The sequence below is a fragment of the Centruroides vittatus genome, unplaced genomic scaffold, assembly GCF_030686945.1.
Source record: "Centruroides vittatus isolate TY-2023 unplaced genomic scaffold, ASM3068694v2 contig_502, whole genome shotgun sequence".
In the NCBI taxonomy this organism is placed as follows: domain Eukaryota; kingdom Metazoa; phylum Arthropoda; class Arachnida; order Scorpiones; family Buthidae; genus Centruroides; species Centruroides vittatus.
The window spans coordinates 129240-151454 of NW_027122289.1; the positions used below are offsets into that span (position 1 = coordinate 129240).

The 22215-nt window shown below is 32.7% G+C and overlaps 1 protein-coding gene across 5 annotated transcripts in view; it reads left to right on the top strand.

Moving 5' to 3' along the window:
• Positions 1-16539, top strand: part of LOC136978280 (mitogen-activated protein kinase kinase kinase kinase 3-like) — a 53413-nt gene extending 36874 nt beyond the window's left edge. For 3 of the 5 annotated variants that reach the window (XM_067273966.1, XM_067273969.1, XM_067273968.1), the window contains 15 exons: positions 2724-2777; positions 4635-4680; positions 10894-11017; positions 11105-11316; positions 11396-11437; positions 13006-13090; positions 13155-13234; positions 13300-13360; positions 13433-13538; positions 13609-13771; positions 13856-13953; positions 14028-14194; positions 14265-14357; positions 14427-14553; positions 14938-16539. In XM_067273966.1, the coding sequence (XP_067130067.1) occupies positions 2724-2777; positions 4635-4680; positions 10894-11017; positions 11105-11316; positions 11396-11437; positions 13006-13090; positions 13155-13234; positions 13300-13360; positions 13433-13538; positions 13609-13771; positions 13856-13953; positions 14028-14194; positions 14265-14357; positions 14427-14553; positions 14938-15025 (1546 nt within the window). In that variant the 3' untranslated portion in view covers positions 15026-16539. The remainder of the gene's footprint in view (positions 1-2723; positions 2778-4634; positions 4681-10893; positions 11018-11104; positions 11317-11395; positions 11438-13005; positions 13091-13154; positions 13235-13299; positions 13361-13432; positions 13539-13608; positions 13772-13855; positions 13954-14027; positions 14195-14264; positions 14358-14426; positions 14554-14937) is intronic. The other 2 variants (XM_067273967.1, XM_067273970.1) reach the window with 1 other exon arrangement.
• The last annotated feature ends 5676 nt before the right edge of the window (positions 16540-22215 follow it).

Genomic DNA, 22215 nt, shown 5'->3' on the forward strand with positions numbered 1-22215 from the left:
CTCTGTCCTCTGGATTAATTTTAATTTACTGTTAAGTTGCTTCTCAGTCGCATACAAGTTTTAATTAATCAAACAAACAACTTGACCGAACATTAGCAGTTTACAGAAATTAACCTGCTTTTATTTACTAGTGCTTGAATTTAAGACATTAACAGAAGTTGCTTCTGGTAAACATTTGCTTGTGTTTATATTTTATTCTAATATTAGAAGTAAGAAAAATGCAATAAAGACTATTAAAAAATGGACTTTTCTATGTTTGTTTTCGTAAAGTTTCAGTTATAAACATCAGTTAAAGTTTTTTCATTTGCGATATAATTTATTGTAACGAGAAACCAAGCTTACATTTTTTTTATAACTTGCTTTTTATTACTATTAAAATTATTTAAGCATGTTAATTACAAAAAAAATAAAACAGAAATTTACTGATTTAAATATGTTTTGTGAATTATATGGAATTTAAAATCTTAATTCAGTTAAAATTGAATAACATCAATCTGTTTTTGCATAAAATTCTATATAATTTACAACTACGTATTTTTTTTTCCTGCAGAGTTAGCCCAGAAACACAATTACAGTTAATTTTCTCTTTACTGTTACTTGAACATTATTATACAGAAAAAATAAGTGGTCAATGAACATTATTTTTAGAGAAAATATCTTATTCTTTTAAGACATATAAGAGTAGAGATTCATTTGTCTGTATCAAAATTTATTGAATATATACATATTTGATACTATTCTGCACTCTGCAGTATGCAAGCATTGACATTTTAAAGATCTACAGAATCATAGTTTAGACATTGATTCTTAATGTCAAAATTGTAATTAAATTATTATTTCAAGTCAAAAATCTGAATTGTTATGATTAAAAATGAAATTTAAAATGAAAAGGTATTAAAAATATCTATAAATCATTTTTAAGTGTTTTAATACAGTGTTTAAGTAGAGATTAAAATTTTAAAGAATGTGTCACCTGGTAAAGCTGCTTTAATACGACTGTATAAGCAAGCCAATGACGTCCATTTTAAGTGAAACAGATTGTGTCGTTGCTTTTCTTATTTAGCTGTATTAAAGCCACTTTATCAGGAAACAAATCCAAAGCATGTTTGTGTGGTGCTCATACATATGAATGATGTCTAGCAAACTTCGGGATTTCACATATCCTACAAAATAGATGAAAATGTTTCATTTGAACATAGCTCTAGAAACACTTCCTTTCTACATTAGAATTGTTTTATCACAAAGAGAAGCACACTACAGTAGCAGAAAAATACAAGCAACACTAATTTATGTGCTGACATATAAGTTAGTAGACTGTCAATATACTGACATTTTTCATAGGGCATACAAAACCTAAACCACCACAAACCTTCTGTGATTATTGATATTAAGTTTATTTGTTTCTTAGTACCGCTTGGGAATCTGTTATTGGCCATTTACACAGCTTACGAGACATCCATAAATTACGTAATGGGTGGGTATGCAGGTGATCATTACAATGGATTACAAGGGGTGAGGATGTTTACAAAAATGTTACATAATGCTAGAGTTGAGACCTTTGATTAAAATGATTCGTTTTTGTTCTGAAGTGTCGCATAGCGTACTGTACTGTTTATGTCACTGCTTTGTACATTATACCTGTAATTAATGAAATATTTGGTGCCCTATGTTGTGTATTATTCTTTAGTATACAAGATTGATTCAGGATATGTTATGTAATTTTGGGAATGGGTATGATAGCAATATGGAGGTGGGATACTTCCTGTAACACTCTATATTTTCTCTATTATCGGGATGGTAGTAGAGAAAATATTAAAATAGTATTACATAATTTATGGACAATTCCTTATCATGATATGATGATTGAATACCACATCAACTGATGTGGTATACATTACAGTGAATCACAGGTTATCAGATTTCTCTTGTTCCTGTGATTCACTGTAATGTAATTAGATGGATTCCTTTGAAGAAACTAATTACCGACGACAAAAAGTGGATAGTTTGTGTTAATGTGCAGTGAAAAAATTACGGAGAAAGTCAACCAATGCCTCCGCAATGCAGTCAAAAGCTATTTCACTTCCAAAAAAAAGTTATGCTGAGAATAGAGTGAAACTGGTAAAGAATTATCTATGACAAACTGCTTCCTTGAAATTAACCATTAATACAGAGAAGTACTGAAGGCAGCCAGCATTAGGAAGAAGAAAGTATGTGGCTTTCCAGCATTACAATGCTAGATTGCACACAATTTTTTCTAATGATCAAGGATATCAGATTGGATGTTTTAAGCCACACAGTCTCCCACTTTTACACCTTGAGATTATCACTTATTTTAATCTCCGCAAAGTAATTGATGGAGAAAGAATTTCAGTAACTTAGATACATTTTCTTGAAAAAGTCCCCAGAATTCTTTGCACGCAAGTAAATCATACATGCAAAAAATTCTGGGAACTTTGATCTACCAAGCTCTGTAAAGTTTTAATATAATTATAGTAAACTGCTTGAATGGCTTTATATAAATGTTTTCATTGGGTTTTTTTATATTCAATTTTTCTATTTTTGAAATAAAAATATATATGAATTCCTTGGAGCATTCATTTGCTAGCAGATTTCGAAGAGTTGCAAACATCCTCCAAGGAATCTATAAGGTCTCTGATCTAGATTTCAATGAATTTAATGTTAAGAATTAAAATGACTAATTTATAAATATTTAAATTTTTAAGGGGTCATCAAACAAGTTTAACAGAATTTGACAGAGATCTTCAATTTACTCAACAGTGAGTATGCAAATCTATTAGCTATTAATAAAATATCTATAATTTTATTATATAAACAATTGATTAAGTATAAAATGCAGATTATTTTAAAAGGAACTTATTATGCATTCACAAGAAATGGCCTCTTTTTTTTTATAGACTAGTGCCGTTTAAAAAATTTTTTTAGTTAAAGGTCAAAGGTTAATATATAAAAACATGCAGCTTTCAGTTTTTTGTTAATTTGTATGACTTTTTACATAAAAAAATGATTTTAAAGTCAAAATCTTTAGATTTTCAAATGGCTGTAGTCTTTCCCAGAATTTAGTGGTCGAGTGGATAAAACCGCCAAACACTGATAGCTGGTTGTGGATTTGCACCTGACTGATGAGGCTGCATGAAATTTTCTGGGTTTTCTTCGCATACCTAACTCCTCAAAATAGGACCTGTTTCTCATAGAAAGTCTTCCAGAAAAGCATCCCCCTCGGCAGATTGCCAATGCGTTACATTGCCATAGCTCGTAAAAGCAAACCAAACCTTTTCCAGAATAAGAATAGAGTCGACGGGTGACCGAGATTGTTAAAACGTAAGGCTACTGCACTGCAAATCCGGAGTCAAAAAAACCCAGGACAATCCGTTTCAGATATGTCAGACTCCATCCCTTGCCGTCCAGCATCTTCATTATAGGACTGTCTAAACCAATGATGACTATCAGTAAAAGTCCTTCTTATTGCCCACAAGGTGGAAAGAACAAAAAAGAAGATAGCCAATTTTTTAAACTATTTTTCTTTGTATACATTTTCATTAGTCTGCGTATGCAAAGGAATATGGTTTTGTCTTATCTGAATTGAATTACGCTAAATCCAATAAACTTTTACATCAATCTGATATCATTTTATAACTTCCCATTACGAAAAAACCATAGGAATGATATCAAACCAATGTGAAAGTGTATGATTTTCTGGCAAAATGATTGCGCCTTTAATTTAGAAGACATGAAGAGCAACAAAAACATCTTTATAAGAATTTGTAAATTGTAAATTCTTGATTATCTGCAACAAATGGGGAGGGTGTCATCATAGTTAATAAAAATTCCAGTTAATTCGGCACTGTTTAAATCCTAACCAAATATAGACCCAGTAAATGAAACTGGTGAAATTTAAAAGAAATGTGAAGAAAACAGTGCGTACGACTACTTCGTGCATTCATTTATAATAAGCCGGACGCTTCGGCAAAGTATCGTTTTCCCTCCCCTTACCTGTAAAGTCGATAGGTCATAAAACAATTTGTGATAACTTAATGGTTCCTCGGGCATTTTTTTTTCACTGGTTAATCCACTTCTGGATAATTGAGTGTATACCGTACGTGTGTTACAACTCTCGGTGAATATTATTATTATTATTATTATTATTATTGTATTTATTTTAACACATTCTTGTTAACTTCATTTTAAGCAAAGATATGAATAATAAAAAATTTAAGCATCTGCTATTTTAAAAGCAGCAAATGTAGAGACTTAGTGATATAGAGTTTTATTCAAAATTATACGAGAACAAGAGAGACTTCCAAATTTCATAAAGTATGTCAAAATGTTACTAAGACAACCTGCTTTAATAACATTTATTTATTAAACATAAAATTAGCTCATTACAATCTGAATTTACTACTCAGGAAATTTTATATTTTATAAAGCGTTTCAGAATAAAATATTCTCATTTAAACATGTCAGTTTGATATCATGCATTGCTTCCAAGAGAATGTAAATCTCTTGTATAAAGAGAGCGATGTGAAACAATATCGTTTAAGTAGTAGTTTTGATAATATATATTAAAAAAATGTTACGTTTGTGATAATTAATGTATAAATTACTTAATTTTTTAGAGCTACACTGCCATTAGAAAGATCCGAAAAAGAATCAAATAGTCAAGTGAGTATAACTAACTATTTTCGTTTCTCGTAAAAAATATAATTGAATCGGAATTTCGCCTCTCCCGAAAGTGAAATTATGATTACATTTCTCTGCTTACAATGCTTTACATGAAAGTAAAACAAATTGTAGAACATTTGCTTTACTTTTATTAAATATTTTTGTCATTTTGACTTTATGATGTTTTCTGTTATCAAAATTCAGTACGAAGTTCTCGATTAATTTTGAATTTTGTAGATTCCCACAACAACTCCTCACCTTTACATTTGTTGTTAGTTTTCTGCTACAGTTGTATGGAATGCTGTAGTTTTTGTTGTAGGATTTTTCAGTATAATTCAAACTATATTTCAGGAACATGGCATCAATTTATAACATTGAGATTATGGGAATTACTATGGTTTACTTTTCATCAAACCAGTTAGATGTTAACATTGGGAGTATGTTGTATATTCTATTAGAAGCAAATATTTAGATTCTGATTTTATTTGATAGTCATTAGAAAGACTCAAATTCCCAATATAATGTTTGAAGAAGTACAAAATCATTTTATAATCTATCCTTGTGTATTGTAGAATATTCTGCTTTTGAAACTTTGCCTTTTCAGTTTTGGTTATATTTTATGTACAGTTGTATAAAAATGGATGGATTTTTATCCCGGTTGATGGGCCATCTCAAAGTGTGAACGGATGTTAACCACATTGAAAAAGTTAGCAATTACCCAATCTTACTGACTGTTAAAGCTGTATTGCTTGCTTCATTATGTTTGTAAGCCTTTGGTTATGGTAAATAGTCAAAATTAACATGTTTTTGGATTTACTTCAGTTTATTTTCATTTTTCTACAGTAGAATTGTAGTTATCTGAGTTCCAATTAACCAAATTCTATGTTATCTGAGGTGAACCAGAAAGCATAATACACTACTTCTCTTATAATTTGTAAAAGTTTTGCAGTGAATGTACCAAGCAAGCAGTCAAAGAGCTAGCGACTGTCGGCACAAGTCACTAGCTCCTCTTGTCTATTTGGCTATTGTCAGTGTATAGCTACATCTTTAATAAACCTTTGTAAGTCTTTATCTCGAATATCACGACGAGCAGGTAAAGGAAGCACGTTGTGATACTCTTTTAATCTGAAATGGTTGTTGCCATCTGTTTTAATGAAGTTTTCATTTATCAAAAGTAGCATAAGTCCAAGTTAGCTTTACTGTATTTTGAATATGCTAATCTCTACATGAAGCTAAACATGTCTTAGCTTGATTATTTTGCAATTTCAGAGTTATTTCTCTTTCCAAAGTATAGAAGATGGTGTCCAATCATCTTACAAATTGGCATTTATCAACTGCATACCAATAAATAATAATTAGAGCTTTGTATATCTGTCGAGCAGGTTTGTTTAGTTTTTATCACAAATTACACTATTAATTAGTGTGTTTGTAGACATATGTTCTTTATCAACTGCAAGTTTAAATCCTGTGGTTTGATCCAATCTGCATTTGTCAGTTTTTAAAGCAGAAAGTGTACCATAATTGCTCCTAATATTGTGTTTCATTAAATTAATAATAATGAACAAAAGAATATTTATTATTATATTTGTAATTTTTTTTTGTATAAGTCAAAATTCGGAGAAGAACAATATAAATTTATAGTTTTTATTATAATTTGTTACAACAGGCAGAAAAATCAAAATTAATTCTATTTGAAATTGCAAATTGCTTACTTTTAAATGTTATTTATTTATCATATGTAACATAACAAAGAGAAATTTCTGAAGCTCAAATTATAAGAAAATTATGCTTTATTGGAGTAATTTCTTTAAATAGAATTTATTCCTTTAAATTGTAATTTTCATATAAAAGTAGTACATAACTGATAAATAATTATTGTAAAATGCAAAAATGAAAGAAGTAACTGGATAACCATTAATTCCAGCATAAATTCTTCAATAATGAACATTTTTTTACCTTATTCAAATGTCTTTATCAGATAACTTTGAATATTAAATACCTTGTGTTCTTTGCTCAGATCATTCACAGAACATCTATAGATGGCATACGGTGCACAAATTTAAAGTTACGTAGTCTGACGAAGGCCTTCAAATCAGGTCAAAAACATTCATTATTAAAGAATTTTTGCTGGAATTTATGGCTGTTTACATTTTTCTATTGTAAAATTCACCAAATATTGTCATTTTGTAGTGGTTTTCTTTTCTTTTTATATCAGGAAAACATCATGTTTCTGTATTTTAGATCATGAATACAATTAATAAATCTATCTCTGTATCATATGACTAGGGATTGTAATTGCTGGATCCCTCATCCAGCAATCCAGCTGGATCCAGCGCATTCTTTGGCCTGCTGGATCTGCAAATACTCAATTAACTTTATAAATAATGGCCTAAAAGTCTACGTTGTTGGCGTTGCCGCTTTGCTACGTGTGCTATCGCTCGGCAGCGAGAGTGACGTTGCCGTTCAGTGCGGCATGTGCTGCACTGCGCGCCCTTTTGCCTCTGCTGATATAATTGCCAGTTGACTTTCCGCTCTTGCTAAATAAAGTGTCTTTATGCTAAATAAAATAAGTAACTCCTCTCCTAGTCCTGGTGCATAATTCTAATTACGGTCAGTTGTGACATCAATGAATCACATGACGGAACAATTTATGATTATTTGATGACCTTGAAATCAACTAATGTAGAGACAGAAATATTATATATATATACATATACGTGGTATGATCCAAAAGTTTGGGGACTGCAGTAATCTATGACAACAAAAGCATGCATTTGAAGTTACAGCATTTGAAATGGATTCTACCAAACCACCTCTACGTGTTCAGGTTAATTTCACCCTTGTCATGTGATTAAACCGCGAGCGCTGCTGTTTTTTTCCGGAGATAGTTACCTTTGTTCTGCGACGTAATAAAAGTGGAGTTTCAAGAACAACATCCAACATTTCGACTTCGCCATGGTAGAATCACTGTACACCTTTTTTAGCAATTTTAAAGTCTCCGTAGGTGTTTTACCTAAACGCTGACAAAATTTAATGTTGGAGGTTGTTCTTGAAACTCCACTTTTATTACATTGCAGAACAAAGGTAACTATCTCTGGAAAAAAACAGCAGCGCTTGCGGTTTAATCACATGACATGGGTGAAATTAACCTGAACACGTAGAGGTGGTTTGGTAGAATCCATTTCATACGCTGTAACTTCAAATACATGCTTTTGTTGTCATAGATTACTGCAGTCCCCGAACTTTTGGATTTTACCACGTATATCCCTCTTCTCTGCAGCGGGATATATATGGAGTTCATTAAGATGTTGGTTGGGAGACAATACCATCAATACCATTCAGATCCTACTTCTTGTTTCTTGAGATTTTACTTCCAGATTGATTTAATTTTATTTACCGTATATATCTGTCCTATAAGACAACCCCCAAACTATCAATTGCCTGTGAATTTCGTTTAGAGCAACAATCATCACTGGATAACAACACTGTATAGCATACACAGAATTATGTCCTATTCGTAATTTTTTGAAAGGACATCAAATTTTATTTCCTTGCATCTGGCGGCAGTGCCTTGCGATTGTTGCAAACATTCACACCGATTCGGGCATTCGAGTAATGACTTAGAATACGCCATATGATGTTTTTGTGAATAGTCAATGTTGTGGACATGCTCTACTCTCTATAAAAAAACGGACAAACCATAATTATTTACTAATAATGATTTTAATTTATATAAATTTCAATATAATTTTTTTGTATCTGTCCTATAAGATGACTCCGGATTTTGGGGGCCTTTTTTTATGATTCAACTATCGTCTTATCTACCGAGATATACAGTAATCCTTTAAAATACTTTATTCAAGACAAGACTAATATTTTATAACTTCTACTCTAATTCTATTAAGTTAGAGTATTTAACTTTTATTCTATTAAGTGGTTAGTGGGCTAGGCTAGGAAATTTTATTGTGAAAATTAGTGAGAAACTGTGACTACCTAGTTAGTTAAATACTTAATTAAATTAATGAGTATCAGATCTTAGATATATGATGATATGAATGTGTGTGATTCATGATTCATGATTGTGATAATAACTAACTACTAGACTACTTTAATTATTCGTGTTAGTAAATAACTAGAGACTGATAGCCACTTAGCCACTGATTATCTGTCCTTACATGATTATAATATATTTAGTAGAATTACCTTTGCTATTATGTAACTTAAAGATTACATTATAATTATAATCTAACTAAACATTTAATGTTAATTATCTTTATCTCAAGTGTCAAACCGAACCAAAGTTAAGTTTACTACCTAAATGTGTAAGAAGTTTTACTGATTTATAATGACCAGTCTAAATAATAAAAATTTCTTAAGTATTTTAAAAAAAAATGTTTTATTTCTTTATCTATCCAGAAATTTATGGTTTTTTTAACACTTTATTGCACCAAAAATACATCTGCGCTGGATCCAGCTGGATTGCAATCCCTGCATATGACATTAACATTTTTAACTTGAAAAATATCTTTTAAGTAAAAGTATTTTAAAATTATGTCAAAGATTCGGATTGATTATAGAAAATACCAGATTGTAGACCGTAGAAATATTATCCAAACAGTCTCATTCATCTCGAATTATTCCTGCAAGATTGTGTTAATTTGCAAAATCTCTTGTCTGCCATAAAAAAACACTTAACAGAACTCCGATTTTTGACTTAAAAATTTCAATTACTTGTTAGTTCAGTAAGAAATCCTCCTAAAGATTCGGGGACATATCAGTAATAGTAAACTGATAAGTTTGGACAAGGAGGAAGAGCAAAATTCAGATATCAATATTTTGCATTCATTCTTTTAATAGTAAAAAAAAGAATGAAGGAAATGTTTTCTGAGATATTATTATTTTAATTTTTATTGTGTGAACTATTCAATAACAAAATATCGATAAATTTTTAATTTTATTCTAAAATCAAAAATTTACGTTATCAATTTGTATTCTCAAGCGTCATTAAGTTTGAGTTGAACAAAATGTATTAAAGGTGTTGAATAGTCCAAACTTGTTCTGTAAAGCTATGATTCAAATTGCAATTTTCGACTAGACGGGCTGCTAAAGCTATGACTGTTCACATTGAATAGAAAACCCCTCTCTAAATACTGTGCGAGTGCAACCATAACTGAAAACAAAAAGTTTGTTGATTTAGAAGTATATTGTCCTGGTTGTGTTAATGTCTTCTACGTGAGCATAAAATTGCTATAACGGACTTATCGTACAGGAAAAATGGCTAAATGGTGTAAAAAAATTAGACTTTAATGCATTTCAGATATGCTGTACAGCATAACTAAAGAGGGGTATAATACCTGAAATGCATATCCTGTTCAATTAATGTTAAAAAAAAAAAAAAAAAAAGCTTTATTTGGCCATTTTTCCTGTATGATAAGTGCATTATAGCAATTTTATGCTCACATTGAAAACATTAAAAAATTTGTTATTCTCATATCAATTTCCAAATGCACAGACAATGAACAAATATCTTCCAAATAGTCAAAAAGTAGCTATAAAAGAATATGAATGAAAATATCTTAAATGTTTGCAATGATGTAAACACAAAGATCGCAAAAAGTTAGAATCGTGATTAATGGAATTGGTTCACAATGGTGGATTTCTCTTTTCATTAAATGATTTAAAGGATGGCACTATTTAGTAATTTTTCTAATCGCGCAATTTAATGTCGGTCGTAACCTAGAATTTCATTGGTCGCTTTGTAACTACGGTATGTTGCGACTAGGGTCTTGAGTGCATGACCATTGGTCTGCTCGTGAAACTTCGTCACGAGCAGATAAGTGGTTCATGTGCTACATAAATAACTCAAGATTAAGCATCCAGATTGATGTTAATTTTCATAATCCAAACTCCAAGTCTTGTATTCACGAGTCTGACATGTGATTCCTTTCCTTTCCTGTTTAATGTGCTTTCATTTCACTTCATTGCTTTTAATTTAGTGGTATTCGATTTTCTTATGCTTTTCTCGACTGTCTTTATGTGAATATATTAAATTTTTTAATATAAAATTTGAACATGCACTAGTGTCAGTGACATAATTAAGCACACTGTTACCAGAACAATTACAAAAATATTCCAGTATTTTGTTATTGAAATGCTTTCTTTAGATGAATTTAATTACTCTTACAACTTTTAATTTCCATTATTTTTGCATAGAAGAATTTAGACAGAAATTCAGCCTTAAAAAAGGAATCTGTTATTAAAGAAAATGGCCATTCTTCCAGTGATCTAGAGGATGCTAATCTTAGGTGTAATGAACCAAGGAATCGTCTCTCTCAAGGTAAGATTTTGTCGACATTTTTTTTGTTAATTTTATAATACTAAAAAACAAATTTTGTTCACGAATGATCGTACCCTCCATTCTTAGATGAAAATATGGAAGAATATAATACTCCACCGAGCACTCCTTCACCTCTCGTTAACGAAAATGGGACATTACCTTCCACCGTCAGCCTGAGGACGGATTCTCAGCAGAAAGAGTGGAACCATGTGACGTCCGAGAGCAAAGACGAACAAATAAACGATGTTCCACCCGAAGTACCACCCAGGCGAAAAGACCGGAAAAAATACACACCACCCGTAATACTAGATTTACTTCGGTATAGCAAACGGCAGAATAAAATCATAACATTTTATTAATAAAATTTTAACTTTTCAGAGACCGGTTAGTAACGGTCTTCCTCCTACTCCAAAAGTTCATGTAAGTTTCATTTCTTTCTTCCTCCTTTTAGAAATTTCTCACATTTCATACCATTAAACTTCAGAAATTTGTGATATGGACTTCTCTGTCTTCTAGAAGCCAAACACACAAAAATGTGAATACTTTTGGTTCCCTTAACTGAGCAGTATATTCATTAGAAATGTTTTCAATTTTCCCAAAGCATCACTAGCCTAGAAATTCTAAATAGAACAATAAATTGCAGGGTGTAACTAAATGATGTCACAATTCCAAGAAGGTGTTACCTACAATGCATCAAACACAGAACAATGATACATAGACAGATATAGATGCAATCTTTCAATGTTTCTTACATATTTTATAAATTCTCAATATGAGCCCCCTCATTACCCTGTAGGCATCAATTCAGCATTCTATTCATCTCATACATGATGTGGTGTACTACTATCAATTGCTGCAATGGTGGCAGTGATATGGGCCTGCAAATCTGCCATATTTGTCGACAGTGGTGGAACAAACAGAATCCTTCACATACCTCCTCACGGATACGAGTCACGTGGCAATAAGTTGGGGAATCATTGAAGCCGGGTCAAGAACTGTCGATTGCCATTCCCCGAACAACCAATCCATCTATTTGGTAACTTTGTGTCACGAAATCTCTGTGAAAGTGAGGCAGAATACAATCTTACTGATAAATGAAATAGGCAATGTCACTTTTTAGCTGTGGCATCAGCCATTGTTCTAGCATGGCCAGTAGGTGGTATTCATCACAGAGGATTCACAAAAGAAGAAAGATCTTGAAGAAGAAAAGAAGAAGATGGCTAAACATAATTGATTACAGTACAAAATTTTGAAGTTTTGCTTAATATTTTTGGCTGTCAAGAAAATTTTAATTTATATATTTGGCAGTAGTGATCAATCTTTCACTCTGACAAGGAGAGGGCCAGACATTAGGGCCATACCTTACCATACCTTATGTACTCACCTAGTTTGTTCTAAACACAAATAGCTCTTTGTCCAAATAATAGGACTCGCTTCTCAAGCGTTTCCAAAAAACTGACCTGTAAAAATTGAGTGTTAAGATAAACACTCAATTTTCAGAGGTCCACTTTTTGGAAATGCTTGTAAAGTGGGCCTTACTATTTGGACAAGAAGCTGCTTTTGTGTAGTACTACAGGCTCTCCAAGTTTTGTTTGAATTGGAGACTAAACGTCTTGCCGTCTCCTTGTGAGTGATTTTGGTTTGAGTTACAAATTTTAATGTGGTCACAATTTAAGTCAGAATTAAATTCTGACCACATTACTTTGTGCTGCTATTCTCTGTATATTTTGCAAGCAATATCTTTCTGGAGAATTAAGTCCCATTAAAATTCCTAACTCAAAACCATATCAGTGATCTTGTAGTTAAATTGCATAATGGCCAAAACAATTGTTTAAATACATCAGAAACAGTCTTTGAAGTCATGTAAAGACTTAAACTGGAATAGAAAAACCAAATCTTAACAATTATATAGACTAAATTGTATTAATGCATGTTCTAGTTTCTTAATTAAATTTTCAATGTTTTTGGGGATTATTGTTTCATTTCAGATGGGTGCCTGCTTCTCTAAAGTATTCAATGGATGTCCACTTCGTATTAATTGCACTGCAAGCTGGATACATCCGGAAACGAGAGGTAAGAACACATCTTTCTCAATGGTAAGAATTAATTTTTAAACCGATGTTACTATTTTATCCAGACCAACATATATTATTTGGTTGCGAAGAGGGAATATACATTCTTAATCTCAATGAATTACATGATGCTTCAATGGACCAAGTACGTACGGTGTGTGAGTAGTTGTCATTTACGTTAATTTGAGACTAATCTCTTGACGTTTTCAGTTGTATCCACGTCGCACCATCTGGATGTTCGTCATCAAAGACGTGCTGATGACGGTTTCAGGTAGTTTAGTTTCTGTACTTCCAATTTGTTAAAATCGGGAGTGGTCTGCTCACATGTTTGATTTTGTTCCAGGTAAAACGCAGCATCTCTACAGGCACGATCTCTTACTTCTTTGTAGCAAACAAACGAATAGGTTTTCCCTCCCGATGAACAAAATCCCCGAAAGATTCTTTCCAAGGTACATCCTAACTCTAGTGTGTGTCATAAGTAGTGTTAAAAATTTTAGACAGAAATTTTTCCATTGTCAGAAAATTTGCTTCGACCACTAAAGTACCCGACACCAAAGGCTGTATGCGATGTTGCGTGGGCAGGAATCCTTATAACGGTTATAAATACTTGTGCGGTGCTGTCCCTCATGGTTTATTTTTAATGCAATGGTACAGTCCGTTAAATAAATTTATGCTGTTGAAGGTATGCATGCTCCTTTTCTTCTTTTGCTCATTAAAGTGTACATAAATGTAACTATCATACCTTTGTATATTTTGGCTGGCCTAGCAATTCGAATGCATCATGCCATCGAAGTTAGACGTTTTTGAAATGGTCATCACGCCAGATTTAGAGTACCCTTTGATTTGTGTAAATGTAAGGAAAGGGTGAGTACATGTAAAATTATTCTAATTGTAATTCTTGTTACAGAATGTATCTTAACATTTCCATCCTCATTCAGGTACGATCGTGGTCATCTAAAATTAGACATGATGAATTTAAACATGACGGCCAGTTGGTTTGGCGAAGACAAAGATGGAACAGAAACAATTCTACCCAGACGAGAACATTTAAACATCATAAACGTCACACAACTTGAAAAGGATACAATTCTTGTTTGTTATGACAGTTAGTAGGCTTGCTCTCAAACAATTAAAAATGGTTATTGAATTTTACTAAAAATTCGTTTCTCCCGCAGACCTGGTAAAGGTTGTAAACTTGCAAGGAAAACTCAAGTCAAGTAGACGTCAGCCAGCCGAACTTCATTTCGACTTCCCCATCGAAAGTGTCGGTAAGTTATCTCGAACATAATGTTTACATATTACTGAATCTTAAAAAACCATGTGTGTTTTTGTTGTAGTTTGTCTGACGGATAGTGTACTGGCTTTTCACAAACACGGGATGCAAGGAAGAAGCTTTAAAAATAATGAAATAGTACAAGAAATAAGTGATCACACACGTATATTCCGCATGTTAGGATCGGACAGGTATGGCTTTTTGCAATTTAATCCTTCCTACAATATATGATTTAATTTGTGTAAGAAAAGAAACAATTAAGACCCGTTTTCACTGTTTAAAAATAATGTGCAATGAACATTATAACAATTGAGACAATAGTGTTTCTAATGATTAGATCTCCAAATTTCCTGGATCTACCAATACTACCATCTAATTTTCAGTGTGAGCTGTTACATTAATGTTTAGAACAATTCAAATATTGGGGTAGCGTAGAAAAAACTCCAATAGCAACTTTAATACTTGAATTGTTTCACGCTACAGTGGGAACTGGTCTTCCAATTGGTGAATTTTGATGCAGGATGACTGCAGATTATTGTATCTATACAATAACAATACTAAAAATATCATTTCAGGGTGGTGGTCCTAGAGAGCAAACCGACGGACGACCCCAACAGCCCTTCCAACGTTTATATTCTGGCAGGACACGAAAACAGCTATTGATGTTTACGCTCCATTTGGATACACACACACACACACATATATATCACGTGCCATGTTTTACGTCGAGGAACAACAACGCGACGGGACTCTGTCCTCCTCGATCAACTGTGATCGGACGCTCAGAGAACACTTTTCTTAACCGTCGTGACGTTTTGCGTGTTTAAGTACAAAACTTGTGTCAAAAAAACAAACAAAAAAAAATTTCTGAGACACCATCCATTGTATAAAGAGATTTGCAGTGTCGGATTTTTTTTATTATTATTGTTATTATTGTGTGCATTTGCCATTCGTTAATTTATTTCCCAAGGTGTGAGCCAGTTTTTTGGGATTTGGTTATTTTCCCAAAGCCAATGCATATCCTGTATATAATATATATAAAAATATATATAATCTACACTGTGTATTGTATATACAGTGCACATAGACAAAACACCACACACAAACACTACATATACACACTGCTAAAGAGCTTGGCAATTGTAACTTTACACTTTTTTTAGTTGTAGATATCACACATTTCCTACTTCCTCTATTAAAAAAGAAAAAACAAAACAGTACCTCATATTCATTTGGATAATTTAAGTGTATAAACAGAACATTATCTTACCTATTATTATTATAATTATATGTCAGTTGTTTAAATAGATGTATGTAATAAAATGAAAAACAATTACACCAGACGCGAACTTAGCGGATTAGCATCCCGATGTATTTAAAAATATAAAAAGTATATTAAAAAAAACAAACAATATATCGAGAATGTATTATAGGGCCTCGAGGGTCTGTATGCAAGAAAACCTCAACGCAGAGCAAAAAAAAAAAAAAAACATTTTATTCTATGCAGCAATACAGAGAATAATAAGAGAACCACGTTGTAAATAGGTACAGAAATTTGTAAAGATGGCAAATGGTCTATTATTATTATTATAATTATATTATATTATATTATTATTAATTATATCAGACGTTGTTGAGTAATTGTTAAAGAGAAACAAAAGATTTGTTAAAATTTGTGTTGAAGAGTAAAAATATATATTAAAAAAAACAAAAGATATATCCATTTTTCGTGAACGTTGTTAAGCATGTTCTAAGGGAAAAAAAAAAACATATATATATATACTCTTGTGTTCATTGTGTTCAACAATACAACCTTCCATTTAAGTCTTAGAATTATTAGAATTTTTTTACATGTATGTATATGTTTATAAAATTATTGTATGACTATTTTGAATTCCTTTTTTCTATTTTTTGTTTAGATTTTTAAAAATTTTTATGGCAAATTTTGTTAAAATAATTAATTAATTAATTAAAAAAAATTTAAATGAATATTTTGAAAAGAAGATATATAAATATATAAATTTTTTATGGTTGAATACGTAGAACGAATATTTGGGTTTATAAATAAAAGAAACTGGGGGGAAAGCATTGTAATGGTCGAGTACAGTTGGAATTGATGGGTGTTGTTACAAACGATTTTGTGAGAATGTTTGTGTCAATAAAGACGTTGAATATAAGTACTTGGTTTGTCTTTTCGTGTTGTTTGTGGCTGGATAATTTCATACGAGATAGATAGTAAAGTCCTTGTACACCCACATAACTACTGCAATCGTACGTGACGTTTGTAGCTAAAGTGACTATGTGCTGAAAGTAGTCTCTTGTAGCACATTGTCACTTCACATTAACTACACATCACATTCATATCTACAGTTATTTGTGTTCATCAGTAATGTGGGTGTATAAGGTCTTTATTACACACCTTGTATAGTATCGGTCTACAGTTTGAAAGTCACATGATAGGACACATATGCAATGGTTCAGTTTGTCTTTTGTTTTGCCCGTTATCACTGATAACCAATAGGTGTGTATAGGTAATAGGTAACCATATAAAATCTAACCATAAAATAAAACTTTTCGCACGTTCTAATTCTTAGTAGGCGTATAGCAAATGAGTATTTATTGCATTAAGTCACCTTTTAGCGTAGTGGTGTAACACAGCGTGTCTCAATGAAGGCAGCCATTTTTTTGTTTGAAAATGCCATAAGGTGATTGCTGAAGAAAAATGCTGCATTTGGAAGACAACTGTTACTTAACAGTGGAATATTTTTTCTTTCGAATGTCCTCTGTAGTAGCTCACCGGTGGCAGAATGGATAAAAAACTACCAAACACTAGTAATTGGTTATGGGTTTGCACCTGGCTACTGGGTTTTCTTCACCTTTAGTCCTGTTGTTACTGTTCTTTTCATTGTGTATTATGCATTGACATATCTCACAAACACTGTAGCATAGAAAATTCTATTAAATCAGATAAACAAATTACTAACCATGTATACACAGGACTAATTATGGGACACCATTTTTGAATGCGATAATCTAGTCTTTTTCTAACCTTGAACATGCTTCTGCCAGAAATAGTTTCCTCTAAAAATTTAGACTTTCTTCCCAATTTAAAATGTGTTTAAAATAATTTAGTTATCGATGGTAATAACTAAAGGAGTGAAACTTTACAAGTAGAGAAAAGGACATACATTTAACGTTTTCGTATTTTAATTGCTCACATTTTCAACGATTGGTCGAACGGCGGTAGGCTCTTTCCTTTGTTTTTGAAATTAAACGTGTCTGGCGTTAGCAATACCAGGGAAGGAATTACTTTAAAGAAAAAGAGAATGTATTTTCTCAGATTCATTTTGGTGGTGGTCCAGTCCCAAAGAGATGAATGCAGAGCAACAATCTGCTTAGATTTCGGTGCATGAGTATGGTATTCAAGATGGTGAATACCGATACTGCTATTATCCACGTGTTTACAAAGTTTGTTCTGTATAGCTTGCTTCATTTAGCTAGATTTTGGATTAGAGATATTTTCTTAGATCAAGAAAGAACTGGTATACAAAATACTCTCGTTTCTCAATTAGGATCTGTTGATAAAGAATACTATTTCGACTTTGTTTTGTACATGATTGTGTGTTAAATTTATTATCCTTTCCTCTTTATTCTAATGTCAGTTATCTCTGTTAACCACATTGAACTTTCCACCATTAAAACAAAAGATAAAATTCAACCAACTTTTGTGGCAAGAAAATGAATGATGCAGGAACAAAGAATACAGAAAAAAAATTTCATTAAATATATGGGACCTTATTCAGGACTGGGAAAAAACTGATAGATGTGGGAAAACAAACAGTGAAACCTCGATCTACTGTTCCTATTATATACACTACATATGGAGACTACTGACAAAACTGAAGTGGCTTAGCCCCCTCAGACCCCCCCATAAGTACTGTATCTGGGGTGGCCTGATGATGAAAGAGGTAATGTTATTTACATAATCATAGAAAATATCTATTTCTGAATATATTGATAAAATGAGAGTTTACCCTTAAGTTTTCTTGGGCACGAGAAAAATCACCAGCTACCCTCTCCACAACCCCGATACCAAGCGTTCATTCTGAGTAAAATAGTAGGTATATTAAAAGGTGCAGTGCTAACGGACCCTTAATATACCAGAACCCAGTGATGGACTGGCCCACTGAGAAATTGGGAATTTAGACTGCCTTTGTAGAGCCCAAACTCACTAATGCTCGGCACCACCCGCATTCGATCCTGGACGCCCCCAAAGTTGTAAGCTGGTGTCTGTTAAAGGTTGTTTTTTGTTGAATATACGAGGGCTATTTTTTAAATAAGGTCCGTTTGTGAATAAAAGTGAGAATAATGCGCAATCACGGCAATATGCATATGCTTCTGCTCCGAGCAAGCTTGGCGCGCGTTTTGACGCCATTTGCAGCCATATCGTCTGTCTGTATGCTGAGCTGTAAAAGTTTAAAATGTTTAAGAAAATTGAGTCTCCCGCCGACTGTGAGATACGATCTGTTATTCGATTCTTGAATGCAAGAAACTTGGCAGCAGCGGAAATTCACTGTCAGATTTGTGAAGTTTACGGTGATAATGCTATGAGTGACAGTAAAGTTCGAAAATGGGTAAGAATGTTCAAGGATGGGTGAGTTAATGTGCATGATGAGCCACGCCCTGGTCGACCTTCTCTGATTTCTGAAGATTTGGTTCTTGATGTGGATAACAAAATTCGAGAGGACCGACGATTCACGATTTCAACGTTATCAATTGAATTTCCACAGATTTCAAGATCAGTTTTGTATACCGTTGTTTCGGAGAAACTGAATTATCGAAAATTGTTTTCTCGGTGCGTTCCAAGACTGCTTTCTGACGATCACAAAACAAAAAGATTAAACAGTGCTTTATCGTTTTGACTCGATACGATCATCCACACAGTCCAGACCTTGCACCCAGTGATTTTCACTTGTTTCGATACTTAACTAAAGGAGTTCCTTGGTGGCCAACATTTCAACGACGAAGGAGAAGTGAAAACTGCAGTCGTGGATTGGGCTTCTTGACAGGCGGCAGATTTCTTTGAAGTCGGAATTCAAAAAATTGTTGAGCAGTATGACAAATGTTTAAACAAAATGGAAATTATGTAGAAAAGTAGATAAAAGTATGTAGAATATAGAAAAAAATATATTTTAACGATATTTACAGTATTTTTCTTCTTATTAAAAAACGGACCTTATTTAAAAAATAGCCCTCGTATATTGTGTGCCGATACTGTAATGTCTTGTACAATGTCACAGAGGGTGTTTGAAGTGGCAGCCAGCAAGTTTCGGCAACTTTGTTATGTAATGTATGTTCCTTGATGATATTCTGCCAAACTCTTTGGAAGATACCTGGAAGTTCTCTAAAGTGTGCAGCTGCAGCTATTATTTGTCTAAGATCTGACTGCAGTGCAGTTTTGAACAGAGCAAAACTTTTCAGCAGCCGTCTACAGTGCATACGATGCATTTCTGGCCATAAGTACATGTACAGATGGGCTTGTTCAACCAGCTCTGGTGCCTATGAACATGAAGAGACCAGTCCTGCTGACACCTCTGGAAATTACCAATTTCCCAATGATCCCATCCACCCCTGAATAAGTATAACAAGTAAATATCACATATATGTTGTGTGACGGCTTATATTCCTGAGCCAAAATTTATTGCTAGTCTGATACCAACTGCATCTTAATATATTTGATCTTCATCTAGCACACTGGCAAAAATTTCGAATCCAAATTATATGTATTATGCTATGGACAAAGTGATTAATCGGGCATTATGAATAATGACCAAAAAGGGCACGCAGTGTGATAAATATTGATTAATTTATCAAATTGACCGGTCATTATGAATACTGCTATCACCTAGTCGGGCAAAGTGATAATAATATGTTGAGGAGTGATCATCCTACATATGCTAGCCAATCGGCACTCTGAGTTGCCGACTGTATTGCGCTGAGTGTGTATCGCGTTTAGTACCAAATTTTAAATTGTGCGACATTAATTAATTTGATTAAAAAAACTCCATTTATTTCATTTAGAAATATTTATTTTTTGTGAATTATTTCAAAGTATTTTAAAAAGAACATGTAATCTTTTAAAACTAAGCACTATTAATCATATTAATTAAATGGTAAAATTTTACCTATGTACACCATCATGGTGGTGGGCGTGACTGTGCTCTCGACAAATTCCTCCTGGAGGGAAGCCACCGGTAGGGCCATTGATTGTTTAACATCACTAGATATTGATACATACTAGTAGGATCTTTTGCTTGTCCCAGGATTCCAGGATAGAAGTGAACTGTTTCCCAGGATCCAGGAAATCCCGGGATAGAATTAATTATTTTTAAGATAGCATTTGATTTCAAGATATTTTGTATATAATTATTTTTCATTTTTTAAAGTAATTTAATACTTTCTGCAACCTCCAAAATCATATTAATAATGCTGTGTAAGATGTATATTAAAAATTATCATTGAATTTCATAGAAATTTTCACAAATAGAAAAAATTTATTAAAATTTGCTGGAAACTGCATACAACAACAACAAAATGCTTTGAATTGAGTTAAAAATTTAAAGAATAGAAGTTTGATCTAAGTTCATTTTAAGTTAGAAGGTAATTTTCAATATTTAAATAAAACACATAAAAATTTACAATAATATTTTGTATTATTGTAAATTTTTATAAGATTTTAAAAAGCAAAGATGGTTAATATTCTGATCACTCAATCTGATTCTTAATTTAGTAATGAAAAGTCCTACTACCAAGAATGCCCTTTCCGATTCAATTGATGTGCGTGGAATCATGTTTAAAGCATTTAAGAGAAGAAAGATGTGTTTTTCACCTGTAGCCTGGAAGATTTCTAGTTTGTTTTCAAGATTGTAGTACTTCTTTTGCTTTCTAGTACTCTTGATTTGTCTTCCTCGGCTGCTTTAATAGCGGCATCGAGCTTATATCCTAATAATTCGGCAGTTCGTTTGGCTTTAATAATCAGGTTTATAAAGAAAAACTTCATACTTTGTACTTGTTTGTATACTTGTCCATTTGCACAACCTGGCAATACACAGTTTTTGAAGCTACTGGGCATGGTTAAAAATTAAGACAGCATAAGCACAATTATTCCATATATTACAGGTTCTGACAAGTAACAAATTTTCAGAGTCCTGTCACAAATAGGCTACATATTGATTATTGACAATCTGACATGCCATAATGAGCAAAAATAGAAAAAAACTAATAAGTATGTTTAAAATTAATAAATACAAATGTATTCTGACAGTTTATGAGTTAATTATACTTTCCATTTGCAAAATTTCCTCAACTTTAACACAAAATAAGAGAAAAGTGAACTTGTAAGAAATTTGCAGGATTTCTTGGGATGAGAATTTCCCAGGTTAAAAAAACAGCTGGAATCCTGAGATTCCGTTTGAGAAACCCTACATACTAGTTATTGATACATGTGTTCAAGAACTACCATGAATAAATAACTAGTGACGTTAAACAATCGACGGCCTGCCGGCAGCTCCCCTCCGAGAGGAATCCGTCAAGAGCACAAACAGTCACAACCGTCGCCGAATTTGGTACTAAATGCAATATGCACCTACAACTCAGATATGAGTGCTGATTGGCTAGTGTATGTCAGATAATCATCCTCAACATATTATCATCCATCACTTTGCCCAACTAGATGATAGCAGTATTCATAATGACCGGTCAATTTGATAAATTATTAAAATTTATTACAATGCCCAGTTTTGTTGGTCATTACGAATAATGCCCGTATTAATCACTTTGTCTGTAACACACAC